The sequence below is a fragment of the Osmerus mordax genome, chromosome 14, assembly GCF_038355195.1.
Source record: "Osmerus mordax isolate fOsmMor3 chromosome 14, fOsmMor3.pri, whole genome shotgun sequence".
NCBI lineage: Eukaryota > Metazoa > Chordata > Actinopteri > Osmeriformes > Osmeridae > Osmerus > Osmerus mordax.
In genome coordinates this window covers 9,357,428-9,384,195 of record NC_090063.1, presented here as the reverse complement: position 1 = coordinate 9,384,195, position 26,768 = coordinate 9,357,428, and the positions used below count along the sequence as shown (strand labels likewise).

Here is a 26,768-nt window from a genome sequence, read left to right as displayed (position 1 = left end):
ATTACAATTAAAAACACATTTCAACAGGAAAGGTTGATACAGTGATTAGCTATCCCATTGGAGAACACAGAAGACAGACATTAAACAGGAGAAGGAGCAGTACACACAGGGGCTCCACATCTCGTCAAAGTAAAGCAGCGTTTAGTTGGAGGCCACGCTCAAGCATGAGAACACATGTCGGTGTGTTTGTGTGTATGAGCCTCAATCCTCCGAGTCGGCTTTCGAGGGATGGGGGGAGGGGGGGGGGGAGCGTGAAGGTGTGTATGTTAGAGCCGTGAGCGGGGCGGAGTGGCGAGGAGTGGATAGTTACGTTAGTCACTGCGGCGGAGGTTAAAGCATCATCGGTGCCGGCAGTGGAGGCGTGGCTGAGGGTGGGCGAGGGCGTGGGCGAGGCGCCGGGTGAGTCCAGGCCACAGATCTGCAGCTCCTCCAGGAGGCCCGCCGTGGACGACGAGTAGTGGCTGAGCGCCGACACCGTCACCGGCGAGGCCGAGGGCGATGGCAGCCCGCAGACCGCGCCGCCTGCGTTCGTCCCCGCCCCCCCACGGCCCGTGCCCGTGCCGGTGGCAATGCCACGCTCCAACGGGGCGTAGGGGGTAGGCGACAGGGCCTTGGGCATCAGGCCGGCCAGGTAGTCTAGGGAGTCGTAGCTGTTGCGGTGGTAGGGGGAGCGGCGGGAGGCGGGGTCAGGGGAAGGAGGGCTCTGCCGTGGGGAGGATGGGGAAGGAGAGGGGGGGGGGTGATGGAAGGACGGAGGAGAGAGGTAGAGGGAAGGAGGAGAGAGATGGAAGGAAGGAGGAGAGAGGTGGAGGGAAGGAGGAGAGAGATGGAAGGAAGGAGGAGAGAGGTGGAGGGAAGGAGTGTGGAGATTCAGGGAAGGGGAGGAGAGATGGAAGGGGGGAGGGGAGAGATAGAGGGTTGGAGGGGACGGAGGAAGGGAGGGGAGAGATGGAGAGGTTTTTAGAGTGGAGCCCCTCTAAAAGCCAGCTAGCTCGCCACAAAGGAAAGACGCACACAGGAAGTGAGGACAGGACAGGAAGTGACTCATGTCACGCCGTGAAAATTGGTTTACTTCCCACTGTGGAGGTAAGATGTCTTGTTAGTGAACCAGTGAAACAGGTGTGTGTCTTACACAGTGCGGGGAAAGCTGTGAAAGTAGGTATTTCAAATTACGTTTTACAAACTCACAAACACACACAGGTCATAGTAACTGTTAGTCTGTTGGTTGGTGGTGCCTTGTAAACAACAGTGCTGTTGAAGAAAACAAGGTTATCTGTCAATGCTAATTAAAAGTTAGAGTATGTACCAACACATCTGCTGGGGCCGGTCTTGGTGGGACTGGAGGAGGAGTCTTCACCACCTTGATGTCACCTATGGCTTGAGCTGAGATTAGGGCTGGGGCAGAGGCTTGGGCCAGGGTAAAGGCCGGAGCTGGGGCAGAGGCTGAGGTTGGGGCTGGGGCCAGGGTTGGCGCAGAGGCTAGGGTTGGGGTTGGGGCTGGGGCAGAGAAAGGGGCTGGAGTTGGTGCTGGTGCCTCAGGTGTCGGGGCAGGAGGTTTGGGATCAGGAGACTGGGGGCTCATCAGGATGGAGACAGAGGCAGTGTGACCCGGGGCCTGGGGGCCTTTTGACTCCTTACGGGGGGGAGGGGCTGGGGGGGGAGGGGAGGCCGGTCTTTGGGCCTTGGGCTGGGGGTGGAGGTGGTCGGGGGGGTTGGGGATGGTAACCGGGGTCAGCTTGAGGGAGGACACCTTCCGTCCAGCCTGGCTGGAGGAAGAGTGTGTGGCGGTCGCAGAGGCGTCGACTCGCCATTCACCGATGTCGTTGGTGAGGGAGGGCGGGTTAAGGGGAGGGCTCCGGGGGTCGGGATCGGACGGGGGGATGGAGGAGGAGGTGGTGGTGCTCTCAGAGTAGGAGAAACAGGAAGAGCTGTTCATGGCATAGGATTCCTTCAGGGTGGCCTGCTCCTTGTGGGCTAAGGCCAAGGACCCAGAGTCTGTCCCAAACACCTCTGCCAGAGCGGAGAGAGAACTGTAGGAGGGGGGGCAGAGACCGGCGGGGGGGAACTGGTAGCTGTCTCTCCTGGGGGCTGGGAGAGGAACCTGATTGACAGCAGGGACACCCAATGAGAGTGAAAATAACAACAATAAAAGATATGTTACCTGGGAGAAAAATCATATTAGTCATTGTAGTACAAATCAACTTACAACAAATGTGAGGAATCATGTTTTCCAGGGATATGGGACAAGAAACAATACATTTAGATCAGTTACAAAACGTGGGGCGACCAAAGTGCCCAACTGACATGGAAGAGGTGGCATGGAATCAAACTGAGGATAGTTTTAGAAGACTGAGAAGATCTGATGTACATGGCTTGCTTCACTGTTCCCAAATGACGTGCACACAGATCCATACACACAGGCCTCTGGGGAGGAAACATGAAGGTGGGGTTGGACACATCCAGAGGCATGGACAGAGTTGTGACAGGAACTGGATAGAATACATACTCTGGTCCTTAGATCAGACTGGTCCTGTGTCAGTGTGTGTTCAGCACAGGGTGTGTGCGTGCGTGTGTGTGCGTGCACATAGTATGTGCATCAGTAGAGTATGTGTACACAATATGAGCATGTTCTTGGATGTGTAAGCATTTCTGTTTGTGTGTGCGTGTGCACATGTGTGTCAGTAGAGTGGCTGTGTGAAGTATGAAGGTGTGCTTGCAAGTGTTTGGTGTAGGCATGTGTGTGTGTGTGTGTGTGTGGGTGTGTGTGTGTGTGTGTGGGGGGGGTCCAGGGTGTGTACCTGTGAGGGGGACTTCTTGTCCTGCAGGTTGGGCCTGACGCTGCGGAAGCCTTTGGCGGCCAGAGAGGAGCTGCTGGCATCTCCGTTCCTCAGGCCATCAGTGACGCTCCGTGACCTCCAGGCATCTGAACGCAAACACACACACGCACGCACACACACGCACGCACGCACACACACACACACAAACAGTCAATGTCCCAGGTCCTCCAGTCATTACCTCGCTTTTGAAAGACTACAACAATGTAAACAGTGCAACTTGGTTACCTGAATCAGACGAGTGAGACTCACTGCCTGGGGAGGAAAAAGAACAAATGTGCATCAACACACAACACCGGACATGAAACACTTCCCCATGGGCCACTGCAGGAACTTTCACTGAAGTGAACAGGAAGCAAGGAAGAAACGGCTGAACGAGGGTTCTGAAGAAAAGTCTAAGTGAGCACTGAAGTACAGAAGGAGAGGAACATGAGGGACACATTTAAAAACGAACACAGGAAATATGGAGGGGCAGAAGGGAGGGATGTGAAGAAGGAGAGAGTCTTGAGGGTGATTAGGTGGAGCAGATTTCTCTCATCATCTGAGAACGCAGTCAGCTCAGCAGAGGAGTAAGAACAGTGGTGGCTGGTCATTTTAACAGCTCTTTGAGGGTATTAAACATCCCACAAACCACTCTGGCAGCCAAACTATAGATTAAATCCTGCATTGAGTACCAGATTACAGATGCTTACTTTTTTGTCCTTGTGGGGGGGAATGTGTGTTTGGAGGAATACACGACTGACCGTCTGGCATTCGCAGAACGTCCTCTGCATCTGAGCTTCAGCCACTAGGGGACCTGACCAGTACTACAACCAGAGAAGCTTGAAGACAGACACGAGGCCCCGGGTGAACCCTGTACCCTAGTTCAGTAGCCAATTGTAACAAGTACAGGTAAATTGGAATTTAGTCCTGCTCCTCTTGACAATCCCCGGTGGCCTATCTAAACAGTGTCATAAATAGGGTCAATCCTAATCTATTTGAGCTAGTATACTTATCAACAATATCAGAAATACATAGAACAAGGTAAGGATATGATAAGGATTTGAATTTGAAGGCCAGAACTACATCACCAGACACACAGACACATGCACACTCCCCTATTAGTAACACTGTACACTCCCCTATTAGTAACACTGTCACTCAACCAGGAGATTAGAGTCAAATAGCATAGGGATTAAGTACCAATTATCAGAGCTGAGAGGGACTAGAAGAATTAAAGGCACCAAATGGGAAAATGCGAAGGAGAGAAAATGACATGACAGACTATAGCTTAGAGGGACATTTAAATAGGTTTGCGTGTGTTTCGAATCAAAAGTTAAAGTGAGGCCGTATAGACACAACCGGTCAGTTTTCCGACATGGCTCCCCTCACATTCTCATAACTGTAGGTCAAGTTCGCTAGAGTTGTCCTGGAGGCATCTATTTCTGAGCACCACAGCTCTCTTAGCACCACCTCTCTCTTAGAGGGAAACATCCGGTTTCCCTCTAAGAGAGGGAGCGATGACAACGCAGACCAAACTATAAACCAGCCAGAGTACCCGTCCTGAAAAAGAACTCTCTTCAAGTTGTGGAAGAAATTGGGATTTCCTGCGTGCTTACATTATTCAATAATCAATAGAACTAGTCATTGGATACTAGTTAGTACGTTGTCATGTAAGTTTGCTATTAATAACGACTGTAAGTCGCTCTGGATAAGAGCGTTTGCTAAATGACTAAATGTAATTAGAGTATATTGTGTCTATGTGTCAGGGTTAAAAGATGTTCGGGGTCAGGAGAAAGTACTGGCTAAACGTTCCTTGTCATGACTACAAGGAGAGCTCCAACTATGAACTCTCTAGTCTGAGAGTTGTCATGTGTTGGAGGGAGCAGTGAATCTCTTTCTCTGAGACTGTTGAAACGTCATTACTGCCTGACTGTCAAAATCTATGTTTACATTCTTGTGCCCTATAAAAGATGGTCCTGCGGCTTTCAGAGCTGAGAGAGACATGATTGAGACCTAAGCCTGGTGTTGTGTTGTTATTTTATTGTCAGGGGAAGTCTCACTGAACAGAGAAACTCAGGTCTTTCTCTTCCTAAAAACAGACATAAATATTTTAAATGAGATCTGGTGGTGGCCAAGATAAAGGAGTGTGAGAGAGAGAGTGAGCGAGAGGCTGAGTGGGCGTCCGCCGGCCGGAACGCCGTTGAAAATGTGATGAGCCTGAACCAGTGTTTTTATATCCCTGACAAGGCCTGGACGCTTCCTGCTGGTCTCCTGGGGAATTCTGGATGTCTGAAGATGCTCGGCACTGACAGACGACAGCATTCTTAAAGGATGCTGCAGACTTCTGTGAGAAGGCCTCCATATACATTTGGATATCGTCTTTTGACTCATATATCCATGAGACCTGGAGCCACATAAAAGCCACAGGGGGTGAGGTTGATTACTTTGACGACAGGGGGGGATTTAAACTTTCAAAATGACTGTGTGGGGTTTAACCCACCACTACGCAACCACCCTGGTTCATAAAGCCAACAGTAGGCTGCTCATCCAATTCCCACACAAACAAACAGTACTGACTTGAAGAATGAGTGTGTGTATGTGTGTATGTATGAATGTGCAGAAACCAACAAGTGAGTCCCCATTGCCATGGTTTCATATCACAACAGCAGAATTTCTGAAAATGCAGCCTGCTTTCACGGCAATGCACTCTGGTATACATTCCTCTCTGTCTGACCAATCAGGTCTCAGCTGACACGAACCATCTAGCATCCAGCTTCCCAGGATGAGAGGGGAAAAAAAGCAAGTGAAAGCACTCTTCTGAGAAGTAAGAGGAGAGGGAGGAAGCAGAGGTAGAGACTGCATGGGAGAGGTCTTGAGGGATGACGAACGAGGGCCGTCAGAGGAAAAGAGTCAGACGGGAAGTGAAGGATGTCGGGGAAAGGGAAGTCAAAAAGAGAACAGCAACAGTTACACAAAAGGCAACACTGATGTCTGGAAATAGAACAACATCTCATGGTCCAAGAATCTTTCCAAAAGAGACTATTTAATCTCAGTAAGACAAAACATGCATTTCATAATCTAAGTCATGTGCATTTTCCATAGTTTACGTGGAAGCCAAACTCAACTGAACCCAGTTTAAACTTACCTCTCTCCTTGAACATACAATGCTGTACTTTACACAAAGAGTTTGTCGTGTGGGTCTGCGTGCATACTACACATTCAGGTGGGAGTCTTTGTCCACACAAGCAAGCATGGGTTGGTTATACTGTATGTTAAAGCTGTGTATGTGTGTGCATGTGTGTGTATGGTGTGTGTGTGTGTATGTATGTGTGTGTGTGGGTAAAAGTGTTAGTACCTGTGGCCAGATTCGGTGAGCTCTGCACCCTCTTCATGGGTGAGAGGGTGAGTGACAAGGCAGCGCGAGCACGACCTCCGCTATCTGGGAAGCATAGCCAGGCAGCAAAAGCAGCAGTGGGAGCAGTGCACACACACACACACACACAGCAAAGAGGGGGCAAAGCACATGCATTACAATGGTTTCCTTCTCGCAGGCTAAGCATTGGGGGGCGGGTGACAGCTCGTATCAAGCAGGACTTAGATATCACATTGTAGTATACTACTAGGTTAATACTCACTGTACAAACAGTGTAGTACTACTGATACGTTGAAAAGTTCATGCCAGGTTTACTGGCTTATTTCACACACGACTACGCAATAATTGTGTAAGAATAATGTGATACACATACAGAGTCCAGATACGTAATTCGTTGCTCTGAGCTTGAATGCGTCATGTGTCCACCATTTTGTCTTTACTGTTTAACTTTATACAGCTCAGTGCTGACCAAGCAGTAACAGCAGCCACAACACATGAAAAGCACCTTCCCTATGACAGCTTCCTGTGAATGTCTAGGTTGGTAAATAGGCTTTTGGGAAACACAAGGTGGTTCCACCTTGTGGATTCTTATCAAATCCACTTTGATAAGAGCCGTCGACAGAGGCAGGACTGCGGCCATGCTGGCTCGCTCATCCTCAGGGTAATGAGACGCTGGCGTGGGGCTCTCCTGAGCGGAGCTAACGAGCTCAGCATGCAGGGCGTTGCTGAGTCGAGCAGTTGGGATGAGGTGTTGCATCTCGGTGCAATGACGTCAGGCCTCATTTCTCAACATTCTACTTGATAATTACTGTTGATTTGAGCTGTTCGACTGTGATTTGTTTTTTTACATTTTATTTTGTCACTGGCTGCGTCTCCTCAATGTGTAGTAATGATGGTGATCTTCTGTGCTTTACCATAAATACAACCTCAGTTTATGCATTCTCAATAAATAAGTCAGCAATAATTTCTGAACCTTCACAAAGTACTTAAAAGACCGTGGACCTTGCACTCCTCTAAACATTAAATGTTAAACAACCGCTACAGAAGATTAGTATTGGAATAAATCGTAACCACCACTGGCAGCTATGACTGAGTGTGAAGGAGGGTGATGAAGCCTGAATGAGTCATTGTGGCTACAACGCTGAAATATTCACTACAGTTCAGGATGCGTGCCAAGTCTTACAACCTAAAGAAGCTATGGAGACTTCTTTCATAAGCGAGAGTGTAATAAACAGTACACAGTAGCTTAATATGGAAGAAGTTCATCTGTGATGACGGGAACAGTGTGTGAATTGAGCCACATGCGAACATGGTTATTCAGCTTTTCTTAAATTGTTGATCAACTGAACTAACAAAGCTGTTATAAAAATATATTTACGGTGTATGGTTAAAATGAATTTATAAAACTGCTGTAAAGTTTGCAGTATACTGTAGTTGCAGCAAGCATTACAACATCATAGCCATGTAGAATGGAATACAAAATAATAAAATAAATAAACAATTATCATATACCGGATCTGGATATGCTGTAAGTGCCATGCCATTACGCTACAATTCCACACAATGCGTGGCACATTCGTCTCCATACCTGTATTCATGTTGAAGGGCACTCCTTGCAGTTCGACCGTAGATGGATACACTTTCCTGTAAGATATTCATCAAGAAATAAATATTAGACTAGTGCACAGTGCCCGTGATGCAGTCGGTGATTAAGATGTCGGTGAGACATACACACACACAGATTCCTGCCCGTGACGTCACATACTGTACAAACTAAGATTTGCGCCACGTCTAAAGGCTATAAATCTCTGTTGACAGAACTCTGTGTCCGGCCTCGCACTATTGAATTCAATTCCATTGAATTCTATATGACCATTAAATGATAGGCTGGTGGTGTGCCTACTTCCATTAACTGTACTCAGCATATGTTGTGACAGAGAGTGCTAGAGAGAGACAGAAAGAGAGAGAGAGAACGCATGTGATAGATGAAGGGAATAAATTGGCTCCTGAAATACACCTGTGCTTATCCATCTGGCCCTGTTGTGTTGCAGAGGGAATGACGGATATGGCCGATATCGACGCTGGAAACGTTGCATCTCTCTCTCTCGCGTTTGTGTGTGTGTACTGTGAGAATGGTGATGTGTGCATGTCTTTGGGTACCGTGCTGAGAATGGGGATTGTGTGTGTGTGTGTGTGTGAGAGAGAGAGAGAGAGAGAGAGAGAGAGAGAGAGAGAGAGAGAGAGAGAGAGAGGAAAAGAGAGAGCGAGAGGAATTGAAAGAATAGCAGTTGTGTGTGTGTGCAGGGTTTTTCCTGGCTCAAAATTATGCTTAGGTGCGTATAACTTAACGATAGTCTAGCGGGATGGTGGGATGACTGAATTGCAGCAATAAATGAACTGACAATTTTTTTTCTTTATCCTGGAAGGCTTAGGTGGGGTGAGAAAAGCCTTAGGCGGGCCGCCCAAACCTTTTCAATGCAGGAAAAACTCTGGTGTTTGTGTGTATGTGTGCACAAGAGTGTGTGTGTCATAATCAGACTTAGCGTGCATGACAGATGCTGTAGGCGACAGCTCGCAAAGACTGCAGAGGGGGATCATGCGAGTCTGGTATGCTGAAAACTGTGAGACACACACCCACACACACACAAGACAACCTGCTGTGAGGTGTATGTGACATGTCTACTTCACATGTTAATGTGGCTAGTGCCTGTAGAACTGTGTGACACTTTGACTGTGTGACACTTTGATGACTTAGACAAGTTAGATGACTGGCAGACATGTAATTAGACATGGTAAGAGTAGTCAGGGCAACCATATGCTTGATGTCTTCAAGTATTTCCATGTGTTAAGTCTTTTAACATCTCTTTCAAGCACATGCCTACAGTTTTCAGGCCTTAAGAGTAAAGTAAGTGACGCTTCTATCATACCCAGTCGGCGTTGACTGTAAGGTTAGTCATGACTGAAAATGACACACAACCATTTCAAACAGCCGTTTACAGTGAACTGTCCGGGGACACAAACAAACAGGAAGTGATAAAAAAAACCAACAAAGATCAAGCGTAGGATTTGTTTACAAATCGGCCCGACGTGTGCGGCGACACTGCTCTCTCTGTGGCCCCCTCAGCAGAGGGCACAGGAGTGGCACATGGCAACGCCACCACAACACCACAGACTGTTTACCTCCAGAGAAACACAAGTCTCTCCAGGGCTAAATTACAGAGAAACATTGGTGAAGGAGGATGTGAATATACGTACGTGTCCATCAACGAGTCAAACTTATAACCATGTCGCTAAAACCCGTACAGTATGTTGTACTTGAAGTTGAAAATGTTTCCTTTCATTGCCATTTGCAAGTGTTTCATTCAATGTTGTGTCTAGTCGGGTGGTCTGTAAAGAAAGGTCTAACTAAAGTGTGTACATTTACAGCACTCAGGATCTGCAGGATCTGACAGAATGGACATTGGTCAGACTTGTGTTTGGTATGTGTGACATGCTGTCGACATGTTGTTCTTTTCCGTAGTCAACAGCTGATGAGCTTAATGCATGCTCCCTTCCTAACACCTGATGATTGCTCAGATCAATTACACAGGCTTGTTAGTTGAACACAAGCCCTTTTTGAAGTCAAATTGCCTTGGGAAAATGGATATGAGTGGTAGTTGAGATGAGATGTATGACACGATATGAAAGTGTCGTTAACCATGTTGACAGTTTTACAACTTAGCCTCTGATGGTAGGACCCAGTAGGGGGCTTGTAAGGATTTATATTCTGTCAGTACTGATTATCCTTATGGTCATCCCACAAATCTAGCCCTGGACAAATGCCTTTGTGTCCATGGTAGGATACTGAACATGTAAAGAGTTATAAGGATGAGGCCTCTAAGTGCATACCCTTCACATACCCACACATCTTTAGAGCCACAATGCATTGTCTTTGTGTTTCTCACAGTACAGTACTTTGCTGGCAGTGTGTGTATGTGTGTGTGTGTGTGTGTATGTGTGTGTGTTTGTGCCAGGGCAAAGGCAAAGGCAAACATCACTTTGCAATCCCGCCCTCAAAAAATAGGAGGTCTAAAAATACAGCAGGTGAAAATGGACCGGGGCATTGCAGAACTTCCCACAACAGGAAGTTGTTGCCACAGCCGACTCCCTGTTTGCTTGCCTGTTTGGTAAGTGTTGCATTATGGGTTGTGGCAGAAGCCAGCTGGAGGGAATGTGCTGCACCCCAATCCTTCCTCTTCTCCTCATACCGTTTCGTTCTGTACAGTTCAATCACTTAAAAACTGGACTGATGTGGGTAAATGTTGATTGTCATTAAGCATTTTTAAGTCAGTGGAAATGAGGGTGAGGAAAGGACATAAACAACGGTGTTTGATCACCTACAGTGACCTAAAAGTAACCAAGCCACTTCTGGGAGGGAAGGAAGTCATGCTAGCCCAGAGAGACCTCAGAAAGCTAACTTCTCATAAATCTGCCTAAGGCAGCAGAGGGGGAGAGAGAAAAAGAGAGAGAGACAGAGAGAGAGAATATGAGAGAGAAACACACACACACATACACACCGCTCAGCTGTGCCTACTGGACCCACACTCCACTGGGGTAAATCACGGGTCCGGTGTCTAAGCCTGTCGCCGTCCGAACGAGTGCTGGATTATGAACCCGATCATGTTTCAGGGGGCCAGACCAGCGGCGACACAGCAGCTGTGGGGTAACGCTATGGCGGGAGACTGGAACCAATCTTGCCCCTTCTGTACTCTGTCTGTAACCAACCCTGACCCTTCTCATAGTTGTCTGAAGTGAAAGTACTGAACTGTCAAAACCTGCCAGCGATCTTTCAGCTAAACTCTCTTCACAAACCCTAAACTGAAACACACATTCGGAAACATAGTAGGAAACACAGTAGAGGACGCACTAACATACCAGGAAACACACTGTCAGAGCAACCAAGTTGATTGCAACCAAGTTGCATTGGTCCAGTAAAGTACAAACCGAGTGGGCCGGGGATAATGGCCCCACTGCTCTCATGCCTATAAACCCAGACCCGGGTCTCGTTTCAGGCGGTTGGAGACCCCGTGTGACAGGGGCCCTAAATCTAGCATGGCGGCTGGCGTAGCAGTGATTTATAAAGGCGAGTGCGCTGCTATGTTTGTGAGGCATTAGCTGCCAGCACCTGATGAATCCCTCGACAAGCCCTCGCCACCGATCAACAGAATAATCACTTATGGAACAGGGGGGGGAGGATGAAAGGAACAAGAGGAGGGAGAAAGGGAGGGGAGGGAGAAAGGGAGGGGAGGAGGAGATTGGGAGACTACAAATATCAACTTATTCCAAGAGAGTGAATGGCGATCCTGGTATGGGGGGTTTGGTGAGACCTTCCTGTCAGAGAGCACACAATGTTTAACAATTACTTTAGGAACCGAGCAGAGACTTTGACTGAAGAGGGCATTCCTACTTGAGGCGACGCACTGGAATCTAAGTGTCTGAGGCTGTTTGATATGTAAAGCACACACAGACATAACAGGGGCACAAACAATACAAAAACAGACAACTAATTCCATTAGAGGGAGCACTGGATTCAAAAAAATGACTCTGGTGCACAGTCCCTTTTCAAACAAGCAAAGAAAACCATGTCTTCAACCAGACACACACACACACACACAAAGGTGTGGCACGATGAGAAGCAGTATAGGATGTCGTAGCAGGGCCATAGCTGGAGTGTCTCGCATAGTGCAGCGTGCGGACGAGGGGTCTATGTGGGGTCGTAAACGTGAAGTTGCGTGTCAAGGGACGTGATCTTGACACCGCTGAAGGCATTACTGAGAGATAAACAAACATCCCAATGAAACTCAGTAAGAACAAAACCATAAAACATTTAAAAAAAATGCAACTTCTGTTTGGTTAGTCTCTTTTGGTCTCTATATTGTGCTGTTTAAAGCCCAAAGCCCTAAACACAGATTTACCCTCTTTTTTATATGCCGAGTACAGATCTGCCAGCACTGGACAGACATAAGCAATATGGTGGGATTTCTTGCTTTGCCAAGCAGGTCGGCAGCTATGCCAATAAACCTTATGTGTGTACATTCTCTCAGATGTCCATAGAACAGAACAAGGCGCAGGTTTAAATATGATTGGGATTCTTCCTAATTGGTGAGCAGAAAGCAGTAAACAGTCAGATGATATGTGGACAAGCCATGCCTATGCTGTGAGGTAACAGGACAAATATGTCTGCAAGATGATGCAAGGCGGTGATCTTATTGGATGAGTTGGGGGGTAGGGTAGCCAGTCCATAATTGCGGATTGACACTGTCCTTTAGCTGTATCTCAGTATAAACTGAGTTTTTCATTTATTAAAGTCAGCTTAGCAAGACATTAAACACATGAATTGGTTCCTGGAACATGGAAAATGATCCTGACAATCATCTATTTAACGGTTTAATATAACGGTTTAAAATATGGCATTTACAGTGCACACATTAATCAGAATGTAATGTGATTTTTTATGAAGCATGTATGAAATGTGACTTTTACTGTACATCCCTCACACAATAATAGCCATCTGCCTTATCAGCCTTTATCAAAGTCAAATGGATGATAAACTTGCCCGAATGTTTTTCTAGGTCTAGTATTTGACATACAGTTCTGTTCCCCTAAAGTCAGACAGAAAGTGCTGCAGGCCCCAAGTTCACATAAATAACCCTTGTTTTTATGACCTCTTTTCAGGGGTGGGTTCATGGGCTTGTGAAATAAATCCTATTTCTCTGGCACTTGTGGTGTCACGCTCAATGTTTTGGTACCACAGAGAGTCTAACAGATATAAAAGCCAAGTAAATTTGAGCTAATGCAGAATCCCTGTATGAGTGAATTATTCATGGTTTCAAACTCGATAAATATAGGCTAACTTTACATTGTATTCTCTCTGCTACAATTTTCTCTGCTTTGCGTTTTCTTGAATTTCCCCTGAGAGTCAAAACAAACAGCTAAAACACAATGTAGGATTACAGTGGTTTATCTTCCGATTGTAATTTAGCAGCTGGTCTAGGCCTTTGGTTCCTTGTGTGTGTAATTACTTAAAATAGTCTGCAGTGGGCATCCAGACACTCAGCTTGTTGGTATCAACGTCCAAGCCACAGCTAGCCACTAAGTCCAACCTCACGAGACTCATTAGCCCAGTCCATTGAATGACCAACAGGGACTTACTATCTCGTAGATTGAACCACTTGAAACAGCAAGGGGGTGTTAATGCACTTAACTGATTAGAAGATACCTGGAGTGGTAAATGCTTCTTTCCCACAGCTCTCCACTTGATCATCCTCATCAATGCACATTGATGGACTGCATTTATACAGCACTTTTCTACCTTAAAGGCACTCAAGGCGCTTGAAATGTTTTGCCTCTCGTTCACCCATTCATACTCACACTCATACACTGACGGCAGTGGAGCTGCCATGCAAGTTGCTGGCCTGCCCATCGGGAGCAACTTGGGGTTCAGTGTCTTGCTCAAGGACAGTTCGGCACATGGCCTGGAGGAGTCGGGGATTGCCAACCTTGCGATTAACAGACAACCCTCTCTACCCTCTGAGCCACACTGATAACCAGGAAGTGACATTCTTCCAAATACGTCCCTGTGTATTTTTGCTCTCTCTCCCCCATGACTTGGCATCTTTTTCAAACTGTGGGAGGTGCCAGCTAAAATAATGACGACCTCAACAACATAAAAAACACTAGTGGCAAAAAATGTAATTAGGAAAGATTGGGGGTAGAATTGACAGACAGTTTAAATGGGTTAGGAAAGATAGGGGGTAGAATCACGGACAGTTTAGATGGGTTTCTCAAAAAAGTGTCAGCATGCACTTTTAGGCGAACATGCAACATAATGTGGAAACATAGCGTGGAGACATGCCAGTTGTCAGGTCTAATGTGAAGTAGCAGCCATGTGGGGTATAACAGACCTTGCTGACGGCTGAGATACAAAAATGTAATATTATGCCAAAAATTACAGCAAGCCATGGACTGCTAGCTCTGCTCTCAGACAGTAACTGCTGTGTAAGTCTATTGAGAACAGACTACCGTGTTAAAGAGAATAGATTTCCAAGAAAAGAAGAAAACCCACTGTTGGGTGAGAGATTGACATGTTGAACTACTTCCAGAATCCAGTTACAATGTTGATACAAAGCAGATGCTTTAGACATTACAGTTCTACTCAAACCAGAGGGCATTGGTTGTCTGCTTGATTATAGGTGGTTGCTCTAAATCAGTGGGAAACCATGATGCACCAACACACAGTGCACCAACAGAAGCTGTCAAGCTGATAACTGCAGTCCAGCTTCCATATCAGAACGAAAGATCTAGGCCTGGTATGAGTGTTACTGCGAACGACTTGGTCATACTGCAATGGTGAAGGATTAGTTCCTAATGGTGGTTTCTTATCTGTAACACAGATAAGACACACATAAATGTGGCGTGTGTCTGTTCCAGGTTAGTAATTGTTCAAGGATGATTGCTGTGTGTGTGTTCACACAGACAGCAGCACATCGAAGATAAGCTGACTATGTTTGCCCCCGTCAGCATGATGACCCTAGAGAACAGTCAGACACACACACACACACACACACAGCATGTCAGCACATCTTTAGAGAAGTTATTTAAAGAATCATCCTAAATCCTCCCAATGGCCCTTTTTAATATAGGCTTCAATATTAATGCTGAGGCTGAAAGAAAATCAACACGAAAACCATCGAAGTGCTCTGTAAAACATTTTTTTTGGCTCTGGCGTTAATGGAGGTAGACAATACCAATATTCTGAGGTGAGGTGAGACCATATTCTAGGTAATGACTTTACTTTGAATTAAAGGTAATTGGGGAAGTGGGGAAGTCAGATGGCTGGGCGGTTAGGGAATCGGGCTATTAATCAGAAGGTTGCTGGATCGTTTTTGAAAGTCTTTGTTGTCAGTGTTGCGTCAGGACGTTTCAGCCCTATGCCTGGCAAGTGTGAGAGCGCAGAATTGCGTAGAGGCCAAGAGCGGTATTGCAGACAGAGATTTCAATTATAGCTTGCAACATATTGAAATACATTTTTGGAGCTGTGGACTTAGTTAAACATTTTGAATTATGAACTATGAACTGAACTAGTTTATTTTAAAATGTGTGAACTATGAACTGAACTAGTTCATGTAGAAAGTGAACTTTCCCAACACTGTTTGTCATTACCTAGCATATTGATTACTTGGTAAACTGAAGCCATGTTCATTTTAATACCAAGTTTTTTTGTATACAGTAGACTAACTTTTTACATCAGTGAGAGTAGGATGTATGTATGTCCACACAAAAGTTGTATTATAAATGTTTGCATGCATGTCTGCTTATGACAAGGTAAATACAGTTAAATTACCCCAAAACTTCCAGTTTATTCCTGTTAATTCCCGTTAATTCCTGTATATTCCTGTTAATTTCCGTGGAAAGTTTCCAACTTTGAATATTCCCGGAATTGTGCAACCCTAGGGGGGAATGTCCCTGTACTTACTGTAAGTCGCTCTGCATAAGAGCATCTGCTAAATGACTAAATGTAAATGTAATTGAGCCCTGAAGAAACACAAAAATAACGTAGTGTGGAGGACATTTTTGACCAAAGTTGAAAACCTCTGACCCAAGACTCAGTAGAAGTCTGAGAAAATAACTGAATGTCTCTCCAAGTCCAAAGTAAATTTCTGTGGAGACATAGCCAGCCAGAGTACTGATGGACAGTGCGACCCCTCCAAAAAAGGCAGAATCTGCGGTCTGATCCCTTCCTCAATTACTGAACTTGGGCCAAGTTATTTTAGTTGTGCATTTTTGTGGGAAAGAATTGGTGGCACAAGAAGAGAGAGGAATGCAACTCAAAATACAAACTTGAGGAGGGTGAACCGTGATTGGTCTTTGTGCCTCTGTGGGTAGAGTCCATTTTATGGTCTTTAACTGAGGGCTCCAGAAACATTCCTTCCAGTCTGTTCTGTCAGCTCGAAAGCATTGCCTTTCAGCTTCGAAAAAAAGTCAGAAAATAATAAACAAAATGCTAAATATTAAAGCCTTGAGCTATGTAGAACAACAAACAGGAAATGCAGTTGACTATATTCTGAATAATCCTAGATTATAACAGTTTAGCTTTTGGCTGATCCTCCCTCTGTGGTCCACATGTCCATAGACCAACTTAATCTACAAATATTAACAGGAAGCATGTAAAAGTCCTACAATCATTAAGTTAAAATGTATCCTTAACCATAGTCTGCAAGCCAATCTGGATACCTGAAGACTGATAGCGTAACACCAAATATTAGTTTTCTGTCTAGGTCCCTATTCTGCTAAATGACTAAATGTATTCTTCTTGGTCTAAAACCACATCCTACTTAGAATTCTAGGACCCACTCCCTGGCATTATAAATGGTCCCACCACAACCACCATCATCATCTCTCTATGCCAGTCAGTCCAACAACACCCCACTGTTATCTTGCAATCTGTTTATTCAACCCCCACACTCATTAGGCGACCCCCCTCTGGTGAGATGAAAGGAGATGAGGTCTCCACAGTGACCTCCTCAGGCCTGCTCGGTGCCCATACTGGGCACAACAGAGGCCAATGTGTCCGGCAGATTGCGTCACGATGCTGCCCGCTAACGAGCGTGGCCGCTGGGCTGAGAGTGCTAATGCAATTACGCAATGCTGGGGCCTCGGCTGTTTGTCGGAGTTGTCGGGGAGGAAAGGAATGGGATGTGACATGGTGCGGCGTGGGTGGGGTTTCCTCCCCAGCCAACTGAACTGAGGAGGAATAAATTTGAGGGAAGAGAGGACATCTACTGACAGGGTGAGAATGTGGGCGTAAGAGAGAGAAGCGGGACGTTGGCAGAGAAAAGAAGGAGCGAACTGATGACGGGAGGCGTAACGACGGAGGGGAGTCACAGGGAAATCAAGCAGAAACAGACTCTGCTTCACAGTTTCGCAAGACAAGAACCAGACAGACTGACGCAGAGAACAATGGGGAGAGGGATCACAAGGTGAACGGAGCGGGCATAACCAAGATAGAGCATGAGCGGGGTTGATCCGGTGCTGCTATTAGCATTTGGCGCTATGTAAGCAGCATGGGGTCCTCTGGGGACGAGGCATCCGCATCGAACAATACCACAAGAGCTGCGGAGGCCTCCAGTGCCCTGCGACTGGAGCCCACGCAATTAGAGCTCAGCGATAATGGCCGGTAATTACAGCATGCAGACGCTGTGACCATGGAAGTTCTATCTAAAACCAGAGACCAGAGTACCAGAGTCAGACAACTGGCTTGGAAACTCTTGTTATGTCACATCAGCATTGATCATCTCCCTCCCAGAAATGCAGTGCTGCACTGCGGTGGCATTGAGCGGTAATGGAAAATGATTTGTCTTTGGCTAAGTGGGATGACTCAGTGACGTGGGTATACAGTAAACCCAGGTTTGACACGATTGATCTGCCACAGTTGTCTGGCCTGAAAGTTTTTACACCATTCATCTAACCGAGTGTCTGGAAACAATCTACCTGGCCATCTGCCTCTTGACATGGCTGTGTCTGTATACCTGTCTACAGGTGTCCCTGTTAACTCTGCAGAGAGCTCTGGGCCCGCCGGCTGCCAGCACCCACAGTACATCTGTCTGTGTGTGTCTGTGTTTTGCTCTGGCAAGGAAGCCTTGTCAACGGCAGTATGTCCCAGTCAGCAGACATGTACATTCTACTGAACAGGCTGTCTCCAAGTCCTTTCGCTAGTGGCATCAGCTGAACCCAACACGTGACACGTCATCCCCAATACAGCAGATAGGAGCAATCCATGTGAATAAGAAATGCCCTCCAACATGAAAACTGAATAATGAGTCACACCGACTGACTGCAGTTTTCAAGTGTTGACAAACCCCTTTCAAACCGAAGCTTTGATTCTCCAGCTCCCTTTTGGAGAGTGACATCACACAAGTCTCCCCATGAAGAAAACATAAGACGGGGCTGACTGTCGCTTCAATGCTGAGCATCCGCATTTACTGTACTTCTACAGGACTTTCAGTATGCAGGGTTCAGGGTGCAGAACCAAGAACACCAGAAAACACCTCTGAGGCACTGAGATATTGAAGAGATGAAACCTCGGTAGGTCTGAGCTTCAGCTATTCTGTGAGGCTGACCCTCCCTCCTGAAACAGAGAGGATCAAAGAACACGCTGCTCTGCGCTCCCCGAATGTCTTCTTTTCTAAATCCAACCCGATGCCCATGTAAAAGACCTGCCATTTTCTATTCCAAAGTATTCCGCAATGCTAATAGAAGACGTTGCGGGGGAGGTAAACGAGGAGGAGTAAACGAGGAGGAGGAGAAGACGGTGAGCGTCTCTCTTTGTTAATTGGGTGTTTAGCCTTGGAGAGAGGCCTGCCTGAGATGCATCAAAAAGCCCTGAGGGAACAGTAAGTCCTTGAACAGCAGGACTCTGAGCCTCATTATTGAAGCTATGATGCTAACACTAGCACAGCTATAACTGCATGTGGGTTTGAAGGTGAGGGTTTCAATATGCAGTGACGTGGTGAAGGAGGTGTGAGACAGCTTCCACTGTGGGATGCACCCCAGCTAGAAGCTGAACTCCAAGGGTAATGCTAACGTTAACGGCACAGAGTCCTGAAGGTGAAAAATGCTATACACAGGACGAAATGTCTCAGGAGACTGAAGTGCTAAGGGCATAGCCCTTTTAACTGCAGCTGCAGAGAAGTCAGCTGCTTTCCTTGTGAAGGACAAACCAGCTGAGTGGCTAAACAATACTTCCCCTCAATGAATTAATTTGGTTATCAATAATCACCAGACTGATGTAACATTACTGAAAAAAATATTAAGAATTCACCTGCATGTAATTGAGGTACTAGAGATTCAAAGTCATTGCAAAGGTATCTTATATTCATCACCAACAATAAAAACTTCTGCTATAAAAAAATACAAAATACAGTAGTATAGGCAGGTTTCCAAATGCCACCAACAAAACATTAAAACGTGTGACGCCCCTTAAATTTGTCACGAGACTCCGCTATCAGCCTAGACTAAGATTACATCCCCAAACATAGCCTGGATTCCCCAGGTGCCTGTGTTAACTGCATGGAGCCAGATGATAAGAGGGGCTCTATTAGCGAGGGCGCTATATTTACTGCTCCTAGACAAGACCTTTCCCCTCTTAGGGCGGCTGGAACAGAAAGAGAACTCAACCAAAGGAATCTTTATGGGTCTCTTTTAGTGCTAACCCCAAGAATTAACATGCGTCCGGCCCTAAAATGAGGGTTTGGCGCTCTGCCAACTGAAAATGCTGATGGTGGTGGTTGCAGTTTTGCCAGGCTATGGTGGGATCATGGTTGATGTTAGCTTACATATAGCTTCATCACAGTTCTTGCTTTTAATTAGAGAAGGAAGAAGAAAACTGACCTTCCGGTAGTTTCTAAAACAATAAAATGGTGGTCAACAGTGCAAGCCACATTTGCAGGTCAGAGGAACCATGGGATGGCTCAGGGAAGTTACAACCCTTTTATTCTGACCACATGGAAAGTCAACACAGGATTGAAGAAGGATGCATAAATGTAAGGAAGAATGCAGAATGCAGATGCCAAGCACTCTTCACAACCCTGTGGATTCGGAAGGACTTTTTGTTTTTGTACCAGCTTCAGTTTCACCAGAAGATTCTGTTCCAGACTAGTCAGGACACCCCTCCCAGTGATTTTGGCTCCTATTACAGACAATTACTTCTATTTTCATCACAGCCATTAAAAAACAAAACAGCTGAAGTTTGAAGAGATTGGTCTGTGACAGAAGCCTACCTTTTGCATTGCACTCAAAGTCAACAATGGATTGTGCTCTAACTTGTAAGATTCCACTCTCAGTCAATACTGAAAATGTGTGTGTGTGTGCATGTGTGTGTGTAGGACTGTAAGAGAGAGAGGAATTTGTCTATGTGCGTACCGTACCTGAGCGTGAGGGATTACAAATGTGTCAGAGAGAGAGAGAGAGAAGGCAGGTGTGAAAGTGTATGTGCCGAGTTTCACATTCTCACACGGCACTGTAACTCAAGAGCCTAGTTTTCCCTCCCACCCTGCAAAGCCAGCTTTTGAATCTCTTTGTCCTTGTATTCATCAGGGAATCTCAAACAAATGACCACAAACATGATGGAATGAGGAACAAGAAGAGGAGAAAAACAAACAAGGGTACAAAAAAAAGAAGGGATTTCACCTTTCAAACTTCAGTTTATCAAATGATAGCCATGGAAACATTTCTATTGATCAGAATCAGCCCACATAGCTCTCAAGCTAAACAACCTTTTTCCACCGAAACTAAACCTGGACCAAATTCCATCCATTAGCACTCCACTGATCGATCAATGAGGACACTGTGTGATAAAAAAAAAAACATCACCGGACACGATTGTCACCCTCTAGGAGAGAGAAAAAAATGAAAACGTCCCAGTTTCCCCCCGCAAGGGAAGCCAACAAAGCACCACTGTGTGCGTGAGGTCGGGGGGAATGATGATGGCCAAACGAGCCGGGACTGGGGACCGGAGGAGGGGTTAGGGGGAGGGGGGACTGGGAAAGACCCCATGCCGTGTACCCAGGGGGTCAAGGTGACATTCCACAACACCTCCGAGACCGGCCTAATGGAGTGATCGTTGCGCGCCTGTTGTTTGCGAATGAAAAAAGAAAACGAGACGGGGAAAGAAAGAATGGAATGAGAGGAGGAAGTATGAAGAAGTGTGGAGAAAAAAAATAGGTAATGTTTTTCTGAGGCACTCAAGGAGAGTAAATGAACTGGACTGGACTGGATGGAATGAAAAAACAGAGTAGGGGGGATGTTGGGGGTCTCCGGTTGGTTTTGGTTCTATTGCAATATGCTCAACCAAGATAGCATAGATATCAAGTTAACATATCATGTGCAATGTTTTCTCTCTTTCTCTGACTTTCTCCTCTGGGAGATGTTAGATAGGTTTGTGATACGACACTGGGTTCCACAGCAGTGCAGTGAGGCAGAAAACACTGTGCACTCTGACAGAACTGCAGCAGCAACAAGCCTCACAGACAGATCAACCTGAAACTGCAAAAAAGCCTTATTGTGACAGATTTCACGAATTCCTTTGGGTTTTTATTTTGGTTGTCTTGTGTTGTTGTGCAATCATTTTTGTGTTTTAGTGTGTGCTTTTCCATCTCTTTTCTCATATAAATAAAACATCTGCATATAATGATAGAACACACAATGATTACTAAATAACTGATGGACTCTTATATCTGGATAAGAGCGTCTGCTAAATGACTAAATGTTATATCCACCTAAGACTAACCTCTGACCTTTGTCTCAAATGTGTCAACATCATGTTACAATGATCAGTACAAGTGTAAATGATTAGACAGTATTATTTTGTTAGTAATGAAAGTGTAAGTGATGACAATCTGGGGTAACATTCCAGGTACGAACCTGACATTACATCAGCAGGTGGGCATAGACCAGAGTAGAATAAAAGCATCCACATCTTACCGTCATAAACTCTAAAGACAGGAGCCGGGTCAGGTAGAGATGGGCATCGGTGAGCTAAATGTCCAAAGACCCTCTTTCTTTCTTATTGACACTCTTTCCTTGGTTCACTGTTCCAGATTCCTCTCCAGTCTTCCTCAGGCTTCAGCTCCAGATCCTAGTCCCTTCTGTTCCTGGGAAGCACAGTGAGAGAGAGTTAGAGAGAGAGAGACAGAGAGAGAGAGAGAGAGAGAGAGAGAGAGAGAGAGAGAGAGAGGGAGTGTGTCCCCTGTTTGGGTGAAGCAGTGATCAGATAGGGTTATTTTCAGACACAGACGTGCTCGACTATGGGACTGGAAAGTTACCCCCCCTAGTCTAGGGTGGCAGGAGAGAGAGGGAAGTATACACACACACACATTCACACTCACTCTTACTGGACGCACACACACACACATACACGCACAAATCTCTCCATCCCTGGCATGAGCTATGCCAGCAGGACCAGGTCAGTGGCAGGCGGGCATGCCTCTGGCCCGATAAGCAGCATGCTAAAAAGAAATGATGGATTGGGCGGGGCACCGAGAGACAGGAGGCGAGGTGCTTGGGAGTTAACACACACACATCACTCCTCTCGAGTCTTCATGTCACACACACTGGTGATGAAATAACATTGTTCATGCCGTTCAGGAACACAGAGGGGAGCAGGTTAAAATTGAGTTTTTCCAGAATGCAATGAGTCTGAGTCCCACCCCCAGCGTGTCCTTTAGGTGACATACATTGTGCCAGCTTTCCCTTTCTGCTGATGACAGTTTGAAAATCTTTCAGAAAAGTCTGGCCTGGCTTACTAAGAAACACACACACACACACTCTCTTTCCATCCCACTTGGTCACGTCTAACAGCAACCACATACAGATATATTAAGTGTTCCCTCACCCGTGTCATTAATTATCTGACTGCAATGCAGTGTCCAGGGTAATCCATATGGGAATGTATATATGGGGGAATGTGCTCTCTCTCTGTCTCTCTCTCTCTCTCTCTCTCTCTCTCACAAACACTCACACACACACACGGGAGGTCCACCAAAATCCCCTCTAAAGCCTGACCCCCTGTAACACCCAACCTATTCCCAGAACGGTGATGTAACCACTGTCATTCTGCACCTTTCATTTCCAGTTTGGCCACCCAGAGTCATCCAGCTACTGTAAAACCGGCTATCTGCACCCTCCCTGCACAAATAGATGCAACCGGTGGCCCTTAATGACACAGGACCAGCTCATCGGTCAAGATATAGGGTTAGCTACTCTCACTCCCCAATACGCTCATAAATTCTCTTTAAGAACCCTTAAAGAACCCCTCAATGGAGAACTTTATTAAAGTTGCCTGCGGTCACTGATGAGGCACTACACTGTCCTGATGAATTATTCACTCATCTTGAAGCAAAGACTCTGTAAGGGCCGCCTCCCAATCCAATCCAGCGCAATCTGTCCTGTGACCTTCAACGGCTTGCTGTAAGCGGTTTTTCACTGTGCTCGTCCCGATATGCTAAATGGCCTCTTGCGGTTTCCTCTTCCCCTGTGTTCACCAACTGACTGAAAAACTCGAACGGTTTTCCTTGAGTGTAGGCTTTGGCCAATTCCTGATATGCGATCTAAAAGTCCTTGTGTAGGATAGAGCAGAAAATAAAATCCAAAATATGTGTTCATATGAATTTCTGTCTGTTGCACTCAGAACATAATGGGTCAACAAGTTGCTCCTCCAGCCTTGACTGTCCATGGTTCGACTTGAGAAGCTTGACCTCGTTTTTTCGAAAGAAACATCTCAGAAAAGGACGTCTCAGCCTCCGTGTTGCATGGTGGTAAGTTAGCTGCTAACTACAGGAACAAGAGAGACGTAAAGTCTTGATCCAGCAGCAGGCAGGTGCTAGATCTCAAGCTAACGATGCTAGTACCAGGTCTATTTCGCTCATTCAGCTAGCCAGCAGTGGCAGCAGCACCAGAAGCAGCAGCCGATGGCAGAAGCTCATAAACAAGGATGAGCTCAGCTGTTCTGCTCCTGGATCAACACCGTCTGAGGTGCACGGGCAGCGGGCCAGTGAGGAGGCAAACATCCCGGATAAAAAGGCACAGACGGCTCCCATGGAGACTAGTGCCCTGGGTGACATCATGACACCCCTCCAGGCCCTGCCCCCTCAACTCAGGACTAAGCCAGCATAGAGCTCCAGACCTTGAGGTGCCCTGCGACCACACTAATTGGCCGTTGGGTGGCCTAAAAAACACTGCCCAGTCACGAGCCGGGGATCAGTAAGGTATGGTGACAAGCTGAGAATTGACAGGTGTTAATGATGTAACCTTGAGAGGGGTGTGGGGGAGGGCAAGAGGAGACAAACCTCAGGCCACAAGCAGACAAGTTTATGTCGTGGGAGATTGATTATGGGGTGGCAAGGCAAACTAGAGATAATCAAGGCCCAGTAAAATAGGTCGTAGGCAAGAATACGATTCAGTTCTGTTTTAACAAAGACTTTTATTGAATAAACTATTGTTTATGATATTCAAAACACTGAACAACCAATTGTAGGTATCCTACATACTGTTGACACTAGTTGCACATTCTTGCTAATTGGCTAGGCTTATCTCAGCAACTTTCAATTCACTTGTCTAATGGTGGGAAAAAATCTATTAACTGAATATGGCAAACCAAATGTTCAGGAGTACCAGAGTTGACAATTCTTATTATCACTGGCAGACGCACACACACACTATTTTTACTATCACTGGCACACACACACACTGACCTATGAGCCACTCAGTACTGGACAGGCTGCGTCAACACCCTATTCATTATCAACTCCACTGTGATCTGACCAGTTCAAATGGTAAGTAAGCAACGCGATGGAAAAAACGGAGAGCTGCATGAATGCAAACAGCCCCTTCAATAACTTGCCTAAATTCAGCAGTATATTTCACATGGATACGTCAATAAAAACATAACTATTTTATTCCGATTTTTGATTAAATTCTGATTCTCTCTCAAATGTATCCGGAGGAATCCCCCTCTGACACGTAACCTGTCACCTTGCTAAGATTGCCAATCAGGCTCCCACGCCTGACTCAAACGCAACTCTGCCCGGTAACAGGATCCAAATGTTGGCTGTGGCGCCCCGGCGTTGTGGTTTAGACAGTGTCAGACGGGGGATTTGCACATCCTTGGATGGTGTAGGGTTTAGGGACAAGGGGGCTTTCTTTAGCTCGACACCTCTTTCATCAAACGCTTAGACAGAGGAAAGGCAGGGTGTGCTGGTGTAGCATTGCAGCTGGCTGGGTGTCTCATTCTTGGAGGAGGGGGGGGGGGGGGGGGTGTTGGTGTGACTTTGAAGGCATAACCTCAGGCATCTGTATGACCTTGTCTCTAAATGTTTGACTGTACATCCAAGGTTCACCCCAATTTAGGAATCTACACTCTGTACCTGTATGCCTCGCTACAGGATGTGACATCACTACCAAATCCTGCTTTATGTTCCTTCCTCTGTCACGGTTAACCCTCACCCCACTCATCGGTGTATTGCCGCGGTGACGGCACACGGCTAGTGAAAGGACGTGGATCGTCATGAAAGCCTTCCTAGTTGGTAATCCTGTCGACTCAGTTTCACAGTCACCCAGGGCCCTGTAAAGGTCAACCAGCTGCATGCCACTCACAGGGGCAGAGCCTTGTATATTTTCAGAGAGTGTGAATTTTGACCCCTATGAATCACTGCCACTGGCACACATTTACCTACTTTTACCTTGCTCGCGGCCAATAGGACATGATTCCTTTTTGAATTAATTGATTCTTTTTGACATACTTAGTTGATATTGCATACAATGTTGGAAAATACTTCCAACAATATTTACATTTACATTTAGTCATTTAGCAGACGCTCTTATCCAGAGCGACTTACAGTAAGTACAGGGACATTCCCCCGAGGCAAGTAGGGTGAAGTGCCTTGCCCAAGGACACAACATCAGTTGGCATGACCGGGAATCGAACTGGCAACCTTCGGATTACTAGCCCGATTCCCTCACCGCTCAGCCACCTGACTCCCAATATGACTGATATAGAATATTTTTCTATGAGGAATAATTGTATTAACTTCATTAATAATGCAATGCAATTCCCCTAGAAATACATCTGATATACTGTACACTGCAGGCTGTTATTATCTCCAACAGAGCTTGTAGCCTGCTTTACAGCAGTGAACTCAACAAAGCCTAGAGCATTGGGGAGAGGAATCACTTGACTCAGCAATAGTTGTTTCTAGTTACGGTGTAACCAACAGTGAAACCAACTACAGGTCTCTTTTTTTCTTTTTTTTGTTTGCTTGCCTGGTGTTTTTACAGAAGAACAAAAGTTCTGTAGCAATAAGAGAGGGACTATTTTAGCTCTATTGTATTTCCACTTTGCCACAAGGGTAGGTTCCGGCAACATCCGCTCTCTCTGCCCCACTGTGGGAGTAGCATGTCATTTACCCAAAGGCCAAAGTTCAGCTGTGCCTGTTTTGTGAATTAGTTCAGTTTTGATGCTTTCAGTATTCACAGTTCACAGCTGCACAGACTCACTGCTCCTTCGCTTCCTGTTTTCCAAGTATAATAACTGCTTTTTATTTTCCTCTGTTAACCTGCAAGTCACCAAAATGTATCAGAAAGATAGCGGAGATGCAACTCATACAGCGACGTCAAATCTCTCTATTCTTGTGCAACCGGCTAATCCCTATATAGTGTACCTAATCAGAATCAGGGTCATGGGCCATCTTTGAGCAGCTTACTCTAGCCAAAGTCCCCCATCCATGGCGTGCCAACTCCAACTTATAGGCCTCTCCATTACCTTTCTATTATCCCAGCACTGAAAGACTACGCAGGACATAAAGAAAACAAAAACGCCAGGAAATACTATTGGACAGGTCTTCTACGAATGAGGCATGGGAATGAGAAAGTCAGTGAGGTTCTGTAGGGAGTCAGTGAAAAGGCCTCTTTTATGAAGACAGGCACCAATAAGCAAGGCAACTCTTTTCAGACCACTTAAGCCAAGATCAGCTCTGCCCTTTAAACAG

At 46.1% G+C, this 26,768-nt stretch overlaps 1 protein-coding gene across 1 annotated transcript in view; it reads right to left on the bottom strand.

The window, feature by feature from the left end:
• The window catches only part of LOC136956747 (sorbin and SH3 domain-containing protein 2-like), a 54,487-nt gene that overhangs the window by 25,244 nt on the left and 2,475 nt on the right, over nt 1-26,768 (bottom strand). The window contains exons 2-6 of the mRNA XM_067250721.1: nt 21,709-21,878; nt 7,778-7,833; nt 3,063-3,089; nt 2,799-2,923; nt 311-703 (exon numbers count right to left, since the gene is read on the bottom strand). Coding sequence (XP_067106822.1) covers nt 311-703; nt 2,799-2,923; nt 3,063-3,089; nt 7,778-7,787 — 555 coding nt within the window. The 5' untranslated portion in view covers nt 7,788-7,833; nt 21,709-21,878. The remainder of the gene's footprint in view (nt 1-310; nt 704-2,798; nt 2,924-3,062; nt 3,090-7,777; nt 7,834-21,708; nt 21,879-26,768) is intronic.